At 36.3% G+C, this 21501-nt stretch overlaps 3 protein-coding genes across 5 annotated transcripts; 2 read left to right on the top strand and 1 right to left on the bottom strand.

The window, feature by feature from the left end:
- Positions 1 to 211: 211 nt before the first annotated feature.
- On the top strand, positions 212 to 6277 carry LOC130464290 (uncharacterized). Of its 2 annotated transcripts, none has more exons than XM_056833775.1 (5): positions 212 to 743; positions 2445 to 4751; positions 4832 to 5140; positions 5215 to 5272; positions 5352 to 6277. In XM_056833775.1, exons 2-5 carry the CDS (start codon positions 2446 to 2448, stop codon positions 5565 to 5567), a joined length of 2889 nt encoding a protein of 962 aa, XP_056689753.1. In that variant the 5' UTR covers positions 212 to 743; position 2445; the 3' UTR covers positions 5568 to 6277. The 2 variants fall into 2 exon arrangements, with proteins under 2 accessions (XP_056689753.1, XP_056689752.1); XM_056833774.1 differs by having other exon boundaries at positions 2441 to 4751.
- A 790-nt stretch (positions 6278 to 7067) lies between these two features.
- Positions 7068 to 9858, top strand: LOC130462771 (uncharacterized). Of its 2 annotated transcripts, XM_056831674.1 has the most exons (6): positions 7092 to 7658; positions 7751 to 7963; positions 8043 to 8135; positions 8244 to 8347; positions 8426 to 8785; positions 9660 to 9858. In XM_056831674.1, exons 1-5 carry the CDS (start codon positions 7353 to 7355, stop codon positions 8778 to 8780), a joined length of 1071 nt encoding a protein of 356 aa, XP_056687652.1. In that variant the 5' UTR covers positions 7092 to 7352; the 3' UTR covers positions 8781 to 8785; positions 9660 to 9858. The 2 variants fall into 2 exon arrangements, with proteins under 2 accessions (XP_056687653.1, XP_056687652.1); XM_056831675.1 differs by lacking the exon at positions 9660 to 9858 and having other exon boundaries at positions 7068 to 7658; positions 8412 to 8732.
- Positions 9859 to 14489: 4631 nt separating this feature from the next.
- LOC110801063 (transcription factor MYB46) lies at positions 14490 to 16676 on the bottom strand. The gene is made up of 3 exons (XM_022006383.2): positions 16285 to 16676; positions 15881 to 16010; positions 14490 to 15557 (listed from the first exon to the last, which is right to left on the bottom strand). Exons 1-3 carry the CDS (start codon positions 16415 to 16417, stop codon positions 14597 to 14599), a joined length of 1224 nt encoding a protein of 407 aa, XP_021862075.1. The 5' UTR covers positions 16418 to 16676; the 3' UTR covers positions 14490 to 14596.
- Between the last annotated feature and the right edge of the window lie 4825 nt (positions 16677 to 21501).

Here is a 21501-nt window from a genome sequence, read left to right as displayed (position 1 = left end):
AGATATGAACGCTATTAAAGACTACATGTGTGAATTGTTAATTAGTGAAAATCTTCTTTTGACTTTTTTCCAATTAAATTACTCCAAGCACAAAAATAGCAGAGATTGCGAGGTTTTTTTTAATCAATTTTCCTAATTGCTAACTGGCATTAAAGATTTCATTACTTCCACTACAAAAACAAAGAGCAACCAGGGCGATATTATTTGAGCAAAGAGGGCGAATTTGTAGTCGCCTTTAAATGAACAAGCAATTAGGGCGAGTTCTTGTCGCTGTCTCATATATGAACAAATAGGGCGACTTGTTTGAGGTTGCCCTTCTTGGTAATAATACAAGGGCAAGTTTTAAAAGTCGCCCTGGTTGATCAAATAACTATACGAAAATAGTAAAACATGAGAGTTCAACTCGTTCAGCTATACGAAAATAAGAAAACATAAAAAAGAAACTTCAAGAGTTTTCCCCAAATTCCTTCCAGCCTTCCAGGAGCCAGTGTTCTTCATTTTCCCTAAAATCCCAAATTCGTTTTCCCTAAAAAATAAATCAATAAATGCTAAGATATTTCGTAGCTTCTGATTCTCTCCCTAATTTCTTCATAGATTATCCTAATTTAGTCGAAAGTAATTGAATTTCTCAACTTGTTTAAGCTTAGTTCGTAACCTCGGGGGTTTTGTTCGAACTTGTGATCTTCTGCTGAGAACGATTGTTGCTGAGATTTGTTCGAGAGGAGACCGATTTCTGCTTACTGGTATCATCTACTTTGTCAGATTTCAATTTCAATTTTCTGCAATTTTTGAGATGTATGGCGGTTTTTTGCAATTTCAATTTCAATTTTTTTGTAAACCAATTTTTTAGGGGGTTATTGCTGCAACTTCAGTGGTTGATGCCATAATTTCAGCGCTGCTGGTTTTTTGGTCCTTAAATTAGTTTGGTTTTGGCATGTCGCTATTGATTTTTTCGAATATGCATTAGATTGTGGAGTATTCAAACAATAATGAGAGCATTGCTATTTATTGGTTCACACGCATGTAATACTTGTTTTTTGTGCAATTTATTTGAGCCTTGAGGACTTCAGTGTGGCATATCCTTGGGAGGAGATAGTAGTTGTGCTGGAGTTTTGGTGACGTACAAAATAAGCTTTGAATTTTTTTCAGTGTGTACTTATCTAGTTAATATGGAGTACTTGACAATTTAATACTGGCATTTGAAGGAGTGATCTGCATAAAACGGGTTCATGGCTGTGATTGTGAATTTGTGATTATGGTTCACAGAAGCATGTAAATTAATTTATGGCACACAAGATACAAAATCAGAAAAGAGTTTGAAATAACTACCAACTTCTATTAAAATGTGTATGTGTTTGTGTAAAATCCATTGGCTTCAGAGAAACAGTCGAAATCCCACAAAATATCTGACAGAGGAAAGAGATGGACAATGGGCAAAACCAATCAAAATATCAATACAAACAGTTCATACTAGACAGAACAACCCATCATAAAACACCAGCAATTCAGAACCTGCGGCATGAGTCATCAAAAGCAAGCAACGAATACACCCACAATAATATCAGTCGTTTTCACTAAAAAAAAAAACAAATATCAGTTGTATTTACAATTGGATTCCCTTCAGTAATACATGGTATATTAGTTGTTTATGATAGTGTTCCACCATTTCCTTCTGTTATCATCATGTGTGTAAAGTTCAGTAGAACTCGAGGAATATGATGGGGTTTTGCTACAAGTGCAGTTGATCTTTTGGCACTACATGATTATCTGTTATCTGGTTTGTTCTTCAGTACGGTGTTCATATTTGTTACCTGGTGTGTTATTCAGTAGGCCTTAGTTAACAGTCACTCGTCGTATCAGTTGGATGAGCAATGAGACATGACTTTTAGAGATGTCATTGTTGTTTGTTTGCTTGTTCATTCTTAAGCGTCGTAGAATTAAGGAAATTACTACCACCAATAACATCCCTTTAATCTGACTTTCTGGTTATTTCTTGTCCAATGATGCCGTGTGGTTTAGGGTTGGTACATGGGAGAAACTTGATACCGCCATTTTTAATGCTTGTTGCAAGTGTTTAGAACACAAATCAAGGAAAATTGCAAATGGTGGAAATATGTCTTGGGTTGGGGCAGTAAAGTTCAGGGCCATGTCTGAAATTATAGGGTCAATCAATATTAAAAATGATGATTGATGTTGATGCCTGCTACATTAAGTTCAGGGTCAGTTGCTAACTTCTTTTGCTGCTAACTGTTGCTGCATTAACTGCTAGCTAACTGTTGTTGCTTCTAACTGCTGTGGCTGCTAACTGCTAACTGTTAACTGTTGTTACTGCTATTCTGCTGCTGCATTAACTGCATGTTGGGAACTGCTACCATTTTCGTGTTAAAATATGAATGATTGTGCCTCCCCACCCCTATAATTATTTCCAATCTTTTGCTAGATAGCATGGATAATGATAGGAGTTGGATGCATATTCAAGGGTTGAGCAATCGGCTACAACCAACTTACCGAAATGGTGTTAAAAGTTTTCTCGAATTTGCTTTCAAGGACACAATCCTTAATACTGGGGCTAAGAAAAGGTGTCCTTGTTTGAAGTGTCGAAATTATATCGACCATGATAGAGAGACAATGCGTGCCCATCTTTTCCGAGTAGGAATAGAGCCTGACTACAATCCTTGGATATTCCATGGAGAAGAACAATCCCTAGACATGGGAAACATGGAAATGTCCGAGGAGGAAGGCGATTGGTTTGATGATGAAGATCCTCTCGTATCAGAGGAGATGGCAGCTTTGGTGCATGATGCCACAAATGTAGTGCCCGAGAATTTGAATGAGGAAGAAGAAGAGGATCGTGCTGAGATTCCTGATAAATTTCATAGGTTGATGAAAGATGCAGAAGAAGAATTATTCTCGGGTTGTAAAACCTTTTCAAGGTTGGAGTTCATCGTAACTCTCTTACATATTAAGGTTAGTGGACATTGGCCTGAGAAGTCATTTAGTCTGCTCCTTAATGCATTACAAAAGGCCTTCAATTATGATCCAAAATTTCCAAAGAGCTCCCGTGAAGCCCAGAAGTACACAAAAGATCTTGGGTTGAATTATGTGAAGATCCATGCTTGTGTGAATCATTGCATTCTTTATAGAAAGGAGTATGAAAATGCCGATTCATGCCCTACTTGTGAGGAGTCCAGATGGAAAGAAGGTAGTGGTGAATTTGATGATAGTGTCACATTTTCGGAATCTCAAGGGACCTCACAACGGATTCCTAGAATACCTCGTCTAGTTCTTCGTCATTTTCCTTTAGTCCCTAGGCTTCAAAGGCTTTTTATGTCTTCAAAAATTGCTAAGCACATGAGATGGCATAAGGATAGGAAGCGAGTTGATAAGGACGTATTAAGGCATCCATCTGATTCAAAGGCATGGGAGAAGCTCGATGATTCATTTCCTGATTTTGCAGCAGATCCACGTAATGTGAGATTAGGTCTTTCAACTGATGGTTTCAATCCTGGTGCACATTTAGGCACTAAGTACAGTATATGGCCAGTCTTTTTAGTGCCATATAATCTCCCACCATGGATGTGTATGACAAGTCCTTACATCATGCTATCACTCTTAATTCCTGGTCCAAAGTCCCCCGGAAATGATATAGATGTGTTCTTGGAGCCGTTGATCGATGAACTTCAAGAGTTATGGGAAGTTGGGGTGAAAACTTATGATTCACATAGTCGCCAAAATTTTAATATGAAGGCAGCGTTATTGTGGACAATGAGTGATTTTCCTGCTTACGGGAATCTGTCTGGTTGGAGTACTTGTGGTAAACTTGCTTGCCCAACATGTCATAAGCATACTTGGCACAAGCGGTTAAAGCATGGATCGAAAGAATGCTTTAAAGGTACTCGTATGTTCTTGGAACCCGATCATAGGTGGAGAAATGACAAGAAATCTTTTGATGGGGAAAAGGAGAGACGACCACCTCCTATTCCTTTGTCAGGGGATGAGATATTAGAGGCATTTGATGGTGTCCCCAATGTGATTTTTGGGAAGAAGCGAAAGAGAACCGATCGATACTTGTTTGACCAATGGAAGAAGTTGAGCATCTTCTTTAGACTTCCTTATTGGAGTAAGCTTTTGATAAGACACAACTTAGATGTCATGCATATTGAAAAGAACATTTGTGACAGTATATTAGGAACAATACTTGATATTCCTAACAAGACAAAAGACACCTTGAAAGCTCGAAAGGATTTGAAGGAGATGAATGTGCATCATAATTTAATTCCTATTAAGATAGGTGATAAATATGCCATCCCTAGAGCACCATATCAGTTGACATCTATAGAGAGGCGTAAAGTATTGGAGTTCTTGTCCAAGGTTAAAGTGCCAGATGGTTACTCTTCTAACATAGCTCGATGTGCAAGTATGGAAGATGGAAAAATCTCAAACATGAAAAGTCATGATTGTCATGTGTTCTTGCAAGATTTGCTTAAACCGGAATTTCAAGGTATCTTACCTAAGGAGGTGCTAGAACCTTTGGTTGAGCTTAGCTTATTTTTTAAGCAATTGTGTTCTAAAAATCTAAAAATTGATGTGTTGGAGAAGATGGAAAAGAGTATTGCAATTACTCTTTGCAAGCTTGAAAAGGTATTTGTTCCGGCTTTCTTTGATATTATGGTCCACCTTCCAATCCACTTGGCCAATGAGGCCAAGATAGCTGGCCCAGTGCAGTATCGTTGGCAATATCGGTTTGAAAGGTAACAAGTTATTCCTTTTATATTAATATGTGAAGTTATTTTTTCATTGCAACATGTTGTGTAATGGTTACCGCTTGTAGGGAAATGCACACAATGAAACCTACTGTGAGTAACAAAGCACAACCAGAAGGCTCGATAGCTAATGCACGCATAATGGAAGAATGTCTTTCCTTTATATCTAGATATCTAAATGGGATTGAGACCAAGTTCAATCGCATGAGTAGAAATGACATGGATAGGCAAGAATCTCTGTTGTTTAAGTTATCAGTTTTCCAAAAGAAGGGGAATCCACTAGGCAAAAGAACATTTAAGCAATTGAGCTTTTTGGATTGGAAGCAAGCTCAATTGTATGTTCTGATGAATTGTCAAGAAGTACAACCATTTATAGGGTAAGCTATCATCTTTTCTATAACTATTTTATTACAAGTGTCAAGAAGTGCACTAACACTTGTATGTTGTACAGAGAGTACACCACTATACATGGGCCAAAACCAAGTCTAGTTGATTGGTTTCGATCTCAGGTAAGTGAACCGAGTGTAGTTCATTAATTTCCAATTTATATATTATGATTTAAGCTACTTAAGAAATTCATTTTCATAGATTTGGAAGCTTTACACGGAGGGGGATCCAAGAGTAACAACTGAGTTACTATCATTGTCACGAGGCCCGAGTAAGAGTGTGAAAAGCTATCAAGGATACTATGTAAATGGGTATCGCTTTCACACTAAGAAGCGTCAAAGAAGGCGAAAGACGCAAAATAGTGGAGTAATTGTTAAAGGAGATGCAGAGAGTGGAGAAAAGGACTTATTATGTTAGGGCACATAATGAGCCAGATTGGAGAATTGTTATTAAGACTGTCCCTCGTAATTTCTACAATTTCCCTATTGTTGAGGTAGATGGCTCCGATGATGATCATGACGACGTTGGATTGGACTTTGAAGTACCAAATTCAGTGGAAGGTGATGGAGATGATGGAGATGATGATGATGATGATGATGTTCTCTTACCAAGAAATGATGTTCCTCCAGAGTTGGTGAATGCAAGTGATTTTGAGTTGGAAAATGAGGTTGTGAATGAAGAGGAAGAAGAAGATAGTGAGCAAGATGAGCAACGTGAGCTAGACGATGAAGAAGAAGAAGAAGAAGAAGAAATCCCTGGGGGCTTGTATGACTTGGACAGTGAATAACTCATCGGCTTGCTGCTAAGGAGCTTTTTTGTTTCTCATTTATGCTACTAGTTATATGTATTCAGGACCTAATTTGAATTGGTTAATCTTTAATGGAACTTAATATTTCTTATTGTTTGTCCATTACATAAATTCCTAATTTATAAGTCTTGTTCCTAATTTCAATCTGTTTGCATCTTGTTTTGACCTTAATATCTGCCCCTCCTTTACTTTCTGGTTTAGTTGTTTGCATCTGGTTTTGACCTTAATATTACATAAATTTCTAATTTATAGGTCTTGTTCCGTTGTTTTCAGGAGTTGATTTGATGGCTTCTAGCTCAAGAAATTTGCCCGAAGGTGAGTATATATGATTGGTTTCTAGCATTGTTATTAGAATCTGTAAACTAACCACATTCTGTGGAGCTTTTGATATCGATTTCTGATTTTGCAGGAGAAAGAACAATCAATCTAGACACTCAATCATTATTATTGCAACTAGACTCTACCACTCAACAACCTAAGAAAAAAAGACAAGGTATATAAGTATTGTTATTACTCTCATGTTTGATATCGTAAGCCTGCAGACATATCTAGACAGATTTTGAGTCACTTTAAGGTCAGTTATGCCATATCTCTGTATTTACAGTTGCTCTCTATATCTGGAAATTAAGAGCCATGGATGATAAAGTTTATAAAATCTATCTGGATGCATGCACTTCCGTTTTCTATATTTGGACGATCTTAAACTTAATATCCTTAATATTGGATTACTTAATAAAGTCTTAAAAATTGTACTGCCTCTTCCATGGTCATGGAGTCAAGGTCTATCAAAGTTCTGGGATTTGTAAGTGTTTAGGAAATTTGAATGGTGTTCTCTCAAGTGGACTTCAGATATGACAAACCTTACTTTTTCCTATTTGAAAAACAAACAAAGAATATAACTCATTCCAATGAACCAGGGTTAGAAGTATAATTAAATTACCTAACAAAGGAACTAGGTTTCAACCAATGCTAATTGCATAAATCCATGTCAAGTAGTACATAATATATTGTCCGAGGATTGGAACTTGCCTCGGTAACAGAAAATATTCTTCAACCTTCAATATGTCGTGCTTGTTTACAAAAGAGTTGTTACCCAGAGACATCTGCTATAAGTTATTCATTTCTTCACTTATTTGTTTTCTTTCCTAAATCATTGGATCCCGGAACACATGTTGGAAGTTCCATGTCCTGAGGATGCAGGGGTAAGAGCTAGCATATCTTTTTGTTCCCAACATAAGTTTAGTTAATTAGATCAGTAGGTTACATGCAGGGTGAAGTTGCTAGACTAGACTAGGACTTTCATTCGTAGTTGTAGTAGATAGACTAATAGACTATATGTATTGTGCTAGTTGATGCCGCAGTAACTAAGCTTGAGTCTGCAAGAAAGTTGCTTTATGTTATCGCATAGGAGTAGACAGGTTCTGATATGGCTGCCCCTGACTTATTTTATTTGTGTTCTTTTTTGCTTAGGTCCTTTTCGAGGTCCAAGTAGAGCACTTAAATATAAAAAACTGAGAATTACCGAACCAGGAAAGGTTAAGGTTCATATTCCATCCTCATTGGGAGCTGCTGTGGGTAAGAATGCAAACCAATTTGTGGGTGAATGTGCTGATTGGGTGAAGGAAATATGCCCTCTTAATGTTCAAAGCTGGAATGATATGCCTGAAGACGCAATAGATCGGTTGTATAGTAGGATTCATGTATGAAAACCCCCAAAATTTTTGTTGATTCTCATTAAGTTCAAGTTATTGTCTTGTTAGCAGCTGATATTTTTCTACTGACTTTTTTGTAGGCAAAGTTTGACTTCGGTGAAGGTGCACACATTCCAAAAGCGATACACATTCAGTGCTCTAACCTTTATAGGCATTGGAGAGAAAGGTTGAAGGCTGACCATTTTACAAAGTGCAAAACTTTGAAAGAAGCAGAACGTGCTTGTCCAGCAACTATAGACCTTACCCAATGGAGGTGGCTTATATATAATTATTGGGGCAATCCTAAACAGAGGGTAAGTATAGTGAATATTCTTATACTATTAGCCTTATAATAACTTTATTAATCTAATATGTTAATGTTGTAAATTTAAGGAAAAGAGTGAAAAGAATCGGGCGAATGCTCTTTCAAAGAAGATCAAGTCCGCATGTGGTTCCAAATCAACCGCTAGGATAATTTATGAATTGGTGAGCTTATGGAAGTCTTAATTTCAAATTCGAATCCCTCTCTGGTTTGTTTACTCATTTGTGTACTTTAAGTTTCTAGTTTGAATACTATCAATTTACTTTTCCTAGGAACTTGAGGCAGAAAATGAGCAGGAGGTCAATGAAGATGAGCAGGAGGTCAATGAAACTAATGGTGATCCTATATATTTGAAGCTATGGGAAAAGTCAAAGAGGTAATTGGATTATTTATATCCAGTGCATCATTTTTTCTCTTATTGCAAATTTTTATCTTCTTAGTTTTATCACCATAGGCATAAAAATGGGAAGTTTGACGATGAGGCCGAAATCAAGTACAAGGCATTTAAAGAGTTACATGAAAAAGAAGTCAGAGAGAAAGGAGCTGACAATCTTATTTTGGATATTGCCTACAAAGAAGTGCTTGGATATCGTTCGGGTTATGCACGTGGGTTAGGTAAAGGTCACCCTGTGTTATCCAAGGATGGGAAGAAAGGAAGAGCAGAGCTAGAAGCTAATGTGGAGCATCTGCAGAATGAAAATAGCATGATCAGAGCAGAATTTGAGTCTCATAAACTGGAGGCTAAGAAGAAACAGCAAGAATTAGAACAAAAGCTTCAGTTAATCATGGACAAGATTGGCTTGACATAAATAAGGTAAGTTTTAATATTAAAGTGAAATTATTTTGAATATAAACTCATGGGAAAGGGGGGGGGGGGTAAATGCAATCATTTTATGGGGAGATGCTGCCGAAATTAGGATGTGGGTGTTGTGTTGGGGCGGCTGATTGCAGGAAGTCAGGGAGGGTAGGTAGTTTTGCAGTTACAGTTAGATGTGTGGTGTTTGTTGGTTCTTTGTGGCAGTGTGTTGCAGTTACAGTGACTTGGTATTTTGAAACAAAAGGAAAAGTTACGTACATCGGTATCATATATTTATAATCCGTACATACTAATTGTGTTGCAGTGTGTTGCAGTTACAGTGACTTGGGTTTTTTGTTTGTCCATCTCACTTGAATTAGAACCAAATTCAGCATTGGATTTTGAATTAGAATTTTCACCAATTGTGTTGTCACTCTAATTGTGGGTGTGTGGTGTTCTTGAACAAAGAGCTAAAATTAGTGAAGGGTATTTCTGGGTTTTGACAATATTGGGATATGCAATAAGAAAGTTGAGATTTTTGGTTGAAAATGGAGGATTATAGTTTATTGAATTGCTGGTTTTGGGGAAGTTGGTGGATTTCATGCTGGTCAATAGCCAATCTTATGGTACCTCGAGCTTTGGCATTTCAGGCAATGTAGGCTTAGGGATTTCTGGTATGGTAGGCATAAAGTTATATGTGTGGTGATGTACATATATTATCAAGTTAGCTAATTTTGTTTCTGTAAAGAAGCCTGATAGTCCAGCACACTCTATTCTCTAATGCCAACTCTTGGTTGTTGTCTTTTATGACAGATAGGTATTTCCCTAGTTAAATTAGTCTTAGTTATTAGCTAATTTGAGAAGTTCAAATTTCTCTATATTTTGCTTACAGGAAATATGGTTTTTTTGGCCTTGACGAGTTTGCTGATCGGTACATCTTCTTTCGGAGTCCATCTTTTGTTGCATGAGAAGTTGGTTTTCCTGCTAACTTCACATACTCAGTTATGCTTAGGAGCTTTATGAAGTTGTAAGAACTATTTTGTAATTAGGATGTAAAGTCATTGCTTGCTGCAGTCAGGAAATTCATCTTTTTGGAGGGTGTAAAAGAAACTTTCGAAAGCAATGTGCAATATTTGAAATAGTTTATGGAATGAATTATTTCTATGTCAGGTTCCCGCCTAGCCATCAAATTGTTTTTTTAAAAATAAAATTATTATCAAAGAGGGCGATATCAGGTTGTTGTATTTGATTTTGAACAAAGAGGGCGAAACACTTGCCCTTGTTGACATGATTTAAAAGGGCGAGCAAATGTGTTATGCCGTCCTTGATTCCAAGCAAAGAGGGCGAAGCCAGATGCCTTTCTTGAATGTAACAACCAGGGCGACATAAACTGCCCTATTAGATCTTAACCAAAGAGGGCGCTTATTGTTATTTGCCCTGGAAAGCTAATACGACGGTTGTAACAGGGCGATGTTGAGGGCGATCATAGGGTCGCCTTTGTAGCTTAACAAGGCGATATTTTGATCAAAGAGGGCGACTTATTTCGCCCTCTTTGGTCTTATATGTTGTAGTGCCTCTTATCACTTTATGACTTATATATTACTACTTTCGTGTTATTAAACTAATCACCTCAATTAGTTTTCAACTTTTTTTTTGTTTTTTTTCCAGTTAACACAATTTGTTTTGTTGAATTATCATCAATGAATATTATAGTCTATTACGTAGGGGCTCCAAAATGTGATTTACGTTTATTATATATCAGAAATTACTTTGTAGAATAAAGATACCAGAAAAAAGAACCAAAAAATATTAACTCTACTTTTCTAGTATGTATAAATTAACTTTTTTTTAGTACTTAATGAAGCCTTGATGTAGTGATGATAGACCGAATACATGTGTATGATACATGCTTACCCCTTTCTCAATTTGTAATTTATAATGCTATTGTAGCTAAAGTAAAATTCCCGTTTTTAGAGGGGGTACGTTTTCACTAGAGTATTATTTTGATTAAAATGTAACGGACTAATTATGATACATTGTTATCATTCACTTGGTTTATGTTTCTCCAATAAAAGCAAATTTCAATCCCAAATTCCCAATAGACCCTACTTAGAATTAGAACTACTCACTATTATTGTTTCCCTTGTTTAGTACGAAGCATGACCAACTTACAAGAATAGTCATTGTAACTTGTACTACGTAAGTGACAAGTCTCTCTCATCTTTGATTACGTTCAATATTCACACAATTGTTTCTGTATCTCTATAACAATTCATTTTGTTTGGAGGGGCAAGTTTATAAAGGTAGAAAAGAGGGGATACTCTTTATATGTTTTATCTTTTAACATACTCGTATTGAACAACTAGTTTTATGGAACAAATTCTTACGGTAACTTTTGCGGTGTACTCTATAAGAGCTATTAATATCTAATCCCTTCTATTTATAGTAATTTCTGATGCATCATCTACCACCTTTGTCGAATATAGCCAATATTATATTTTAGATTTGTCTTACCTTGATTCCTAACAATAACTTTCTTGTACGTAGTCCATGTCTTATATTGCACGAGTTAAAGCGCTCTCCTTTTCTTTGTTTTAGGAGAAGTATTAACTTTTAAGGGAATATAGCCTTTCCGTCAAAAAAATAAATAAATCTAAGAGCATTTTCCACGCAAAGCTAATTTCTAAATTAGCTTGTCATGCCATATAATATGTCAAGCTACTCCCATTTCTAGCTAGTTGGTACCTAATGGTTAGCTATTAGCTTAATATTTAATGTACTCATATTTGTCAATTAATATTTTAAACTTAATTTTTTAATTTACTTTTTTTCAAGCAAATTAGCTTAAGCTAAGTTAATTAGGCACTTAAGCTAATTAACAATAACTTTAACTTTCAAGCAAATTAGCTTAAGTTAATTAGGCAATTAAGCTAATTAACTTAGCCAAACTAATTCATCATTTCAACTCCAATTGTCAAGCTATTAGTTTGAAATTTCTAAAAAGTACAAGCAAATCCCTAGCTACAACAATTGGAGTTGCTCTACTATGACAGTAATAACCAATCTTCTTGTTCAGTGTGCTCCATTTATGGGTAATGGGTGGCTAATGATTAATGAGAAGTTACTGTTTGTGAGTCTCACCATTGAACATTTCAGTCTCAAAACGAGTCTCAAATAAAATAGATGTTAGGACTCACCATTGAAAAAATAAAAAAAAATATGAAATATTTTTGATCCTCAATTAGAGTACCGCACTACCGCCATTGGTTATGTTCTAAATGTGATTAATTTAATTTGAAAATTATTAATGCATGTTCTCATCTTTTAATTTAATTGCTTTTTAGCGAAACATTCCTTTATCAAGGAAGACAATGACATGAGTTTCCTATTTACTTCTATTATGTAGGGGCCGGAGGAAGATGTACGTACTTTACAGGTGCAAAGTTTATTAGTATTGTCATTTGTCATGTGAAATATTTTTGACCACCTTTTTTCTCCAAGGGAAGTTTCTCAAGATACTATACTTTGATTATGTTTCTAGAGATGGCCATCCGAATCTGAACCGAGTTCGATCCGATATGAAGGAAAAAATTCGATCCAAATTTGAGAAAAAAAAGTCCGAATCCGATTGAAAGTATCAGAATCCGAATGGATATGGATCGGATATGAAGTCTGTAGAGACTCCGACCTGAATCCGAAGCCGACCCGAAATTATTTCAAAGTGTATTATTTTTCGTACATAACTTTTTTTTTAAAAAGAAGTTCCCAATTTAATCTAACATATTTAATTAAAGCGTGTATATTTGTAATTTATTAATTTATTAGAAACTCATTAGATTTTGGTAAATGAGAAATAGGATTTCTAATTTATTTTAGAATTAAAAAAAATACAAGTTATATGTAAGTAAAGTTAACGCATGATTATGGATATGGATGCAATTTGAATTTGGATATGAAATCGTATATGGATATGTAAGTAAATGAATATGGATATTGATTCGGATTTGGATATGGATGTAATTTTGAAGTCCGAATTTTAAATGGATTTGGATACGGATGCAATTTTGAAGTCCGGATTTTAAATGGGATCGGATTCGGAGTTTACTACCTCCGACCCGAGTCCGATCCATTGTCATTCCTATCCGTTCCTTTAAAATTGTCGTTTAACTAATTTTTTCGTTTCCTTTAAAATGTCACTTTTGTTTTATGTGTAACTTCCACACCAGATCAAATTGCACATACGTAGTTGTTACTAGTATTGAAGCCCGTGCGATGTACGGATTTGTCAATTTTTGTACATTTTTTGTCTTATTATAATTATATCATCGTATACAAATAGGCGTTTTATAAAGTATATTTATAATAGAAAATTAAAATAGGTCCTTTTTCAAGTTGGAGTATAAATGTGTTCTTAATATTTAAAATGTTTATACATTTGAAATAGTTAGTTCAATAATGGAAAAAACTCGAGTTAGTTATTCATGTGATGTCAACAAAATCATTACATATACTTTGGATAACTATAGACTCCCTGTATCCTTATTTTTTTCACCCATATTCTATTTACTTTACGAAACATGAGGTCTTGTGTTCAAGAATTGATATTACTATTTTTTTTTTTTAATTTTTAATAGGTAAGAAGAAGGGACCCTAACTGAACCAGCACCTAGCACAGGTGAACCAGCCCAGCTCCGCAGGTCATCGCTTGAGCCACTCCCAAGCATTTCACAGTTGATGGGGCTCGAACTTGTGACCTCCAAGTCACAAGGTGAGTTCCCCACCAACTCCACCAACTTATGTTGGTTATATTACTATTATTATTGTCATTAGTTTTCTTAATAATATAAATTATACTCCGTAGTTCGTATACTGAAACCATCGTTAATATCCGGTACCTTTTTTTTTTTGAGAGAGGACATCATTATTGATGCTGATGCACAATCATCAATCTATCATGACCTTTCTGAATCCCCAACGTACCCTTCCTCCCTCCCTCCCTGCATATCATTGCAATCAATCAAAATCAACAATAGAAAATTTGGAAGCCTGGTGAAGTTTCAAAATCAACTACGGTGTACTATTTATTAGTTTTATATTTCGATAATATTTTTTGTTAGAATTGATTGACCTAATATCAGAATTTTCCATTATTCAGTACGGGCAATGTCAGACACGGATACGTGGCCAAGTGCATGGCTCGTCAACCTGTACTGGTAGTGAACTGATCGAAGAGTTCATGTAAGTATGGAACATGAACTTGTGTATCCATCTTTTACATAAGCAACTCATGAACTCAATAACAGCTGTGTAAATTTAGGCTCAAGGATGTTGTCATGTTGAGAGTTGACTTATGTATGAAGATCATATAATCTTTGAAGAATACGTACTGTTGAGATTTCAGCAGTAGTGTGGGGTAAAATAATTAATGGAACCCAGTACTTTCATACACAACAGACTACAGACATATGAGTACCTGAAAGTAGAAACCTAATCTTGACAGAAAAATAACTGATTCATATTATGTACGGTTTAATCTGATTTATATTCCTGACTATTATTTAATTACTCATATATATATATATATATATGTAGGTCCAATTCTTTTAAATTAATGTATGGTAAACATGTGAAACCATATCCTATCTTTCTTCCTTAAGACCCTGAACTAGAAATAATTTAGGTTTCCTATTGATAGAAATTTAATTAATTATTGCATACTATATATGAAGATTAATAAATTTATTAATAATATATAATTCCAAATCTACATATAATATATTAAGTAGCAAGCAAGACATAAATGTTATATAAGCCTAAAATTTACCATAATCAGGCATTCCAACAGCTACTACTACTAGGGTTCAGACCAACTTGTCTGCCAGTGCCACCACAAGGTAAGCCTGTTGCTGTTGTTGTTGTCGTTGCTGCGGCTGCTAGTGATGACGATAGTGACGGCGGTGGTGGCGATGGTGGCGATGATGAGGATGATGATGATGTTGGTGGTATCATGACATGTTGTTCATTATCATCCATAATGTCAACATAATTATAGTAGTCTAGTTGTTGTGTGTTTGGCATACATGATGATGATGATGATGATGACACAAGTAGTGACTTAGGAATAACATGATCATGGGAGGAGGATGGGATCATGATGCTATGACAATCCTCTCCCTCGAATGACGATCCCATGGTTTCTAATTTCGGCATGATTGGGACTACTCCAGCCATCATCATCGCGGTCGTGATCTTCATCTTCATCATGATTGCCTGATCATCATCATCATAAATAGGCGGTGCATATAGTGATGATGCTTGTGGGCATGTGTACTCTTGATCTTGGTTGACAAATTGATGATTATTAATCCCAGCTTCAGTAAGAAAATGTTGAAAGCCCAATGGTGATGACAAAGTTGGATTATTATCATAAGAATTAATGGGTGGAAGCAAATTATGAGGGGTGATTAGGGGAAGATTAATGAGATCATCATTATTGGGATTATCAAAACCTTGGAAATTAGGGCTAATAACGGAATTATTAAGAGAGGGGAAGAAGTTGGTAAATCCTCCTGAAAGATGATGATTATTATTATCATCATGAGTTAATAAGGTATTTGATGAAGTGGTGGTAGGAAGATAGTTGAGATGAAGGTCATTAGATATGATATTAGGGGCGGCGGCCGCGGCAGCAGCAACTTGAGAGAGAAGCCTTTTCTTAATGCTTGAATTCCAAAAATTCTTCACTTCATTGTCTGTTCTTCCTGGTAAATACTTTGCTATTTGAGACCATCTGCTCAAATTAACAATTCAAAATTAAAACAGATAATAAAACCCAAAAAAAAAAAGCAACTTCTAGTACTAATCAACAAATTGAGTTCATGATCTGATCCTTTTATTCTAGTAATGCAAATATTTTACTAGTTCAAACCTTGATTTTTGGATCACATAATCCTTTGTCCAAGCTTGATTTTCGCATTACTAGTTCAAATTACACTATTATTAACACGACTATAAATTCCACCGGATCGGATGACGTACTGTATATGTTATAACTTCTCTTTTAACTACCCAAAAAAAGTGAATAGAGGGAAAAGGGGAAAAAAAAGAAAGAACCTGTTGCCTAGAATTCTGTGGAGGTCAATGATGAGAGCAGCTTCTTGAGGAGAAAAACTCCCACGTTTTAAGTCTGGTCTCAAGTAATTTATCCATCTCAGTCTGCAACTCTTTCCACATCTCTGCAAACCTGCAACAACCAAACACAAATTCCCAATATGAACACAAATTTTGATCCATGTACTATTAAAACAAAAATGGATCATATCCAGGAAATGATTTTGGCACACCAAAAAAATGACATTTACACACTCAGTGCTAGACTAGCATTGTTTAATTTATGAGCTTTACTCAGTTTTCATAAGATACATATATAGAGGATTCGGGTTTATGGACATGTAGAGAGATTGTTTCCGAAAGAAGGGAAGTTAAGAAAGAGAAGGAGAGGGAAGAGAATAAGCAACCAGCAAGCCTTGGGACAGAGCTCCAGCAGCCATGGCCATTAGTGGTAAGATAGTTGATGAGCTTCTCATCTTCTTCAGGTGACCATAACCCTCTTTTCACCTTCTGCTTGTTACAGCATGTGTGATGCCCCATTTATTTAATCTAATCAAACCTTATATATATGATTAGCTAGCTAGCTACTTCTCGAGTTCAGATTAGGATCACTTATTATTGCTAATTACAATCAACAAGAAGAAGAAGAAGAGGAGAAACAAACAAGGATAGTTAAAGAAAGAGGGTAGGCTTGTTGAGAGAAGCTAGAGAGAGAAAATGCAGTGTGTTACATTACATATTTGAGCAAGGAGAAAGAGAAACAAGGAAGAAGTTGGGTTTTTAAGGGTCAAGGAGAAGTACTAATGTAACTGTGATTTTACACGAAATTCACTTATTTAAACGTATCCGGCCTTTTTTAATTTGTACGTAACCACTTTTATTTTAGTTATAGCGATTCAATTTGGGTAACAGGTATCCCTACTATGTCCTTGTTTGTCTTTTTTGAGGGGTACTAGTTCAAACTTATGTTTTCACTTAAGTGATACTTCAACAAAAAAAAAAAAAAATACTTAAGTGAAAAAAATACGTAAACTAAATAATGATTAATTTTATAGCGTGGTCACTCTAGCTCGCATTCTACATCTTCTTTGATTTGATAAAAAGTGTCAATTTGATTAGTACGTGTGGAGTTAATGGTCAATTTGATTTCAATAAAATTTAAAATTATGCTTGGTTTTTTTTTTTTATTACTAAAAACATGTTTCAAATCATGTCATTTACGTAGTACAAAGCTGTTGGCTTGTGGTCTTTGTTTTTGTTTTTGTTTGTGTATTTTATGAAAATGGCTCAAAAGTCAAAATCATGCTCAAAAATCATAAAATGAGTGCAAAGCGCCAACATTTTTAATGCCGTATAAATATATATAGTGAATCGTAATATAAAATATTTTTAAGAAACATCTACTCCGTAATTTTATGATTTTGAACGGTTGTTGTCAATGAATATACTTTCAGGAAATACCAACTTACGTACGAGTATTAATTTAAATTTCCTGATTTCAAACAAACCGTTTCAAATACCTTTTGACATGAAAAATACGTACGAAAGTATTTGTAATATCAATCACTTAGAGAATATATATACCAAAAATGAGAGAGAGAAAGAAACTTAGAGAGAGAAAGAGAAAAAAGAAAAAAAAGCCATATATATGAGATTCCAAAGAACAAAACAAACCCTAGCCCCCTACTCCTCGGTTCATCCGCCTCCTTCCCCTCTCTTTCGCATCCATTGTTGAACCTTGATTTTGTTCGATTTGCTCTCCAAATCCAAAACCAGAAAAGCTCCTCTAGTTTACAGGGTAATTATTACCCTACTTCCTACATTAATGCCTTTTTAATTGAGATTAATGAAGAGATTTTTTCAGTCTCTTTTTCTCCACCTTTGGATCTTAATCTGAGGGTTGAGATTTTCTTCTTGGGCGGCGGCCTTGGTTTCTCCGTCTGTAATTATGAGGGAAATCCACTTTTAATGGATTTAATCTTAATTGAGAATCCTTGCTACTCCATCTTGCCCAATCCATTGTTTGGTTTTTCTTGGTTGACGAGTTCGGCGGCCTTTGCTTGCTTGAGTTGCTCTAATCCTTCGAAATTCTCAGGGAAGTACCTATTTTTAGCTAATTATTATCTTGGAAATTGTCATATTCGTTTTATCGTTTCTGATCTGGTGTTTTCTTGCCCTGTTCGTATTCATGATGCCTTTGGTTTTGGTTTTTGGTTTAATGTGTGTTATTTATCTCACCTTGATGCCCACGTTTCTCTTAATCTCCTGTATAATCGCCCCTTAATTGCCTGTTCTACCCTCAGATCTAATATTAATTATGGATTATTGTTAATTGGTATTAATATTATCTACTTTCTCATTAACTATGTGTTTTTTTGCCATGGGATTCTGATTTTTGTGGTTAATAAGATGTCTCTTAATATGTCTTTCTGTATGGTCTCAGTAATTACCTTGGTTGTTTTTCCCCGCCCTTTTTTAAATCACCACCACTATAAATATGAACCTCAATTGCACTGTTGTGATCACACCATCACTCTCTCACATCTCCTTCTCCTACACTCTCACTATAATCACAACTACCTGTTAATTTCATTCATGTCTGATAATCTTTCAACCTCCAACTATGCCTCACTTTTCAAGACAAACAATCCTATAGTTTCCTCTCAACCTCAATCTGCCTGTCTTCTTGGTAGTTCAGTTAACACCATCCCCAACACCTTCTCCCACTCGGACTCAGAGTCTGTGGGAAGTCACAATTATATTGATGCTCCCAATTCCCCACCTTCGCACACTTCACACACTGTCCCTGCAGAGATTCACAGTGAATCTCTCGCTGTAATCTCCCTCAATGCTCCTCGTCTTGCTGATGATGAGGTCTCTCTTATGGAAAAGTCTTGTTTATTTGGGAAAGCTTGGGGGGAGTTCATTCCTCAAGCTGCTATTCTAGCTAGACTTAACAAAGACTGGAATAACACTAAGGGTGAGATTAAATTCAGGTATTTGGGCAATGGGTGGTTCTTAATTCAATTTGATAACCCTCTCACTAAGCTTGATGTTTGGAATGGTCGACCTTGGTTTGTCCAAGGTCTGAACTTTGTGTTGATGCCTTGGTATCCAGGGTTTAGAGCTCAGTTTTGTCGCATTACTAGTGTGGATCAATGGATTAAGATTCCATTTTTACCTACTGAATATTGGGCTTGGAGGTATCTTAACCAAATTGTGTCTTGTATTGGTCACCCCATCAGACTTGACCACTTTACCCAACAAAATGTTGAAAAAGGGCAATTTGCTCGTGTTTGTGTTAATCTCAATATCACCAAACCTGTTCCACGATCAATCACTCTTAACTTTGGCTCTCATTGTCAAGAGTATTTCTTATCTTACGAGGGAGTGTGGGAAGTGTGTCCGCTTTGCGGAGATCCTAAACACACTATGAACTCATGTCCAAACAAGCCCCCTCCTTGCCTTGAATTAGTTGTTGCTAAGCTGGATTCTGCTTCTCTCTCTGCTCCAACCCACACTGATAAGGCAACCTCATCTGATTGGTGTACTGTCCTTCCTAAGAGGAGAGCCAAACCTCGTATTTTTGTTAAGGGCAACCGCTCTAGGTTTCACCCTTATGTCCCCCCAGTTACTGTCAAACCTACTGATACGAATTTGGTTGTTGCTGGTGAGCCCATTCCTGTTGCCAATTCCTTCACAAAGTTGGCTGATTTTCAAGTCTCCACAGGGGAGACTGTGACTCTCAAACCACCTACTATGTCTACTGAATTCTGTGGTGTCATCAATGACATTGATGCTACCAATGTTGCTTCTGCTTCTTTGCCTAATCCGGGCAATGATGACATCCTTCCTGATCTCACCTCTGATGATATTATGCTTGCCCCCGAAAGGCATGATGTTCCTCTTAATATGGTTGATGATGATGAGATGGATAATTGGGAGGATCATGATGATTTTCTCAATCCTAGAACGCCCCCAAGGCTGCCTGATCTTCAAAAGAGGAGAAAGAGAGACTCATCTAGCCTCTCTCCACCCTCTTCTCCTATCAATTAAGTTATGATAGGCCTGCATTGGCTTTTTTGGTCTACTTTTGCTTCCTGGTTCTGCCCAGACTTTTGCAGCTGCTCGTTCCTCAATCCTATTGTTACTATGCAGCCTTTGAATTTCAAATGGTGTAGTTTGTGGGTTACTCCTTTTAATTGGCTATGTATCGTGTTTTCTCTAAATTTTAGACTTCGGTTCCCTTATTGTCTGTATTTTCTAGATTTAGGTTTCTTTATGGCACGTCCCTCAATCATGTACTGGTTCTCTGGGCTCCAATGCAGGCTTCTTAATGGAATTTTAGTTTGGGTTGTTTTTGTTCGAATTGCCCCTCGTTTTCTTCAATCTTCTGCAGTTTTGCTCCTGGTTGATTGTTTTTCTGCTCACTTGACTTGTGTTGCTACCTTTATTCAGGTTGCCACTGGGTTTTTTATGTTTGTGGTTGCCTTTCCCTTCGTCCCCTTGGTTACCTGTATGAGGTGGACTCGTCTTGTAGGTTCAGTTCTCCAGACTTGGCTCCCTTCCATGTTGAGGTACCCATGCTTTGGGATGCTGCTTGGAAGGTTGATGCCTAATTCTGAGAGGCAAACCTCTTTTGATTCCAAGTTCGATGATGCAACTAAGAATGCTCTTCATTCTTGGCCTGAGAACTATTTTAGTCACCCCCTAACCAGTTTTATTGCAAGCTCTTCCTTGTTATGCCTGGTCATTTGGGTTCTCTATACCTTGTATTACTCTAATTTGTGTAACGGTGTTCTGTTAGCTGCAGAGGGTTCAACTTTTCTCTGGTTCTTGCTGATATTACAGGGTGGTTGCTTCTGGATTGCTCTTTTTCAGGAGCTCTTCCAAGACTGGACCTTTGCGATTTTCTTTTTTTGTTCGCGCTCAAAGTTTTATTTTTCATTCCGCTTGTATAAGGACTCTTTTTGCTTTGAACTTTTTTGGGTTTTTATTTTGTCAACTCAGACTTTAAACTCTGCTACGGACTTGCCTAAGGACTTCACTCCTTATCGGAACCGGATTTTAAAATCCGCCTTGTTTTTGTTTAATATTGTGAACCAGAGCCAAATTTCTGCTATTGAATTGCCTAAGGATTCTACTCCTTATCGGAACCGGATTTCTAAATCCGCCTTGTATCTTTTCTTTCTTTATTCCTTTGTGCTTCAGGAACAACACTTCACACCTATTAGTACACATTATGTCAAAAACTGTATGTCAACGAACAATTTTTTCATTTCCAAATTATTATGAAAATTTGTGCATGGAATATTCGAGGTGGTAAACGTGATCACGCCATAGCAGAACTAATGAACCTAAAATATCAAGAAAAACCGGACTTATGTTTTGTGATTGAAACACTAACAAATAATATCAACAGCCAGACTATAACTAAAGCGACTCGATTCCAGAAACATCTCATTATTGATCCTGTCAATCATTGTGGGGGTATTTGGGCGCTTTGGAATGAAGATAACATCAAGGTTTTGAATACAACTTTAACACACAGATGTGCACACTTAACAATTCTATATAAACCAACTCACACCACTCTCCTTGTATCAGGTATCTATTGCCCAGCA

The sequence above is a fragment of the Spinacia oleracea genome, chromosome 6 (assembly GCF_020520425.1).
Source record: "Spinacia oleracea cultivar Varoflay chromosome 6, BTI_SOV_V1, whole genome shotgun sequence".
Lineage (NCBI taxonomy): Eukaryota > Viridiplantae > Streptophyta > Magnoliopsida > Caryophyllales > Amaranthaceae > Spinacia > Spinacia oleracea.
The sequence above is the reverse complement of the archived record's forward strand: the minus strand, read 5'-3'. Positions and strand labels throughout refer to the sequence as shown.

Bases quoted from the DNA above. Each gene is read 5' to 3' on its own strand.
- LOC130464290 (XM_056833775.1), top strand. From the start codon at position 2,446: ATGGATAATGATAGGAGTTGGATGCATATTCAAGGGTTGAGCAATCGG. The intron at 4,752-4,831 runs GTAACAAGTTAT...TACCGCTTGTAG, and splicing joins TGGCAATATCGGTTTGAAAG to GGAAATGCACACAATGAAAC. The intron at 5,141-5,214 runs GTAAGCTATCAT...TATGTTGTACAG, and splicing joins GAAGTACAACCATTTATAGG to AGAGTACACCACTATACATG.
- LOC130462771 (XM_056831674.1), top strand. From the start codon at position 7,353: ATGTTATCGCATAGGAGTAGACAGGTTCTGATATGGCTGCCCCTGACT. The intron at 7,964-8,042 runs GTAAGTATAGTG...TGTAAATTTAAG, and splicing joins GGGGCAATCCTAAACAGAGG to GAAAAGAGTGAAAAGAATCG. The intron at 8,136-8,243 runs GTGAGCTTATGG...TACTTTTCCTAG, and splicing joins CTAGGATAATTTATGAATTG to GAACTTGAGGCAGAAAATGA.
- LOC110801063 (XM_022006383.2), bottom strand. From the start codon at position 16,417: ATGGGGCATCACACATGCTGTAACAAGCAGAAGGTGAAAAGAGGGTTA. The intron at 16,011-16,284 runs GTTGCTTATTCT...TGGTTGTTGCAG, and splicing joins CTCTGTCCCAAGGCTTGCTG to GTTTGCAGAGATGTGGAAAG. The intron at 15,558-15,880 runs GTTCTTTCTTTT...TAATTTGAGCAG, and splicing joins CACAGAATTCTAGGCAACAG to ATGGTCTCAAATAGCAAAGT.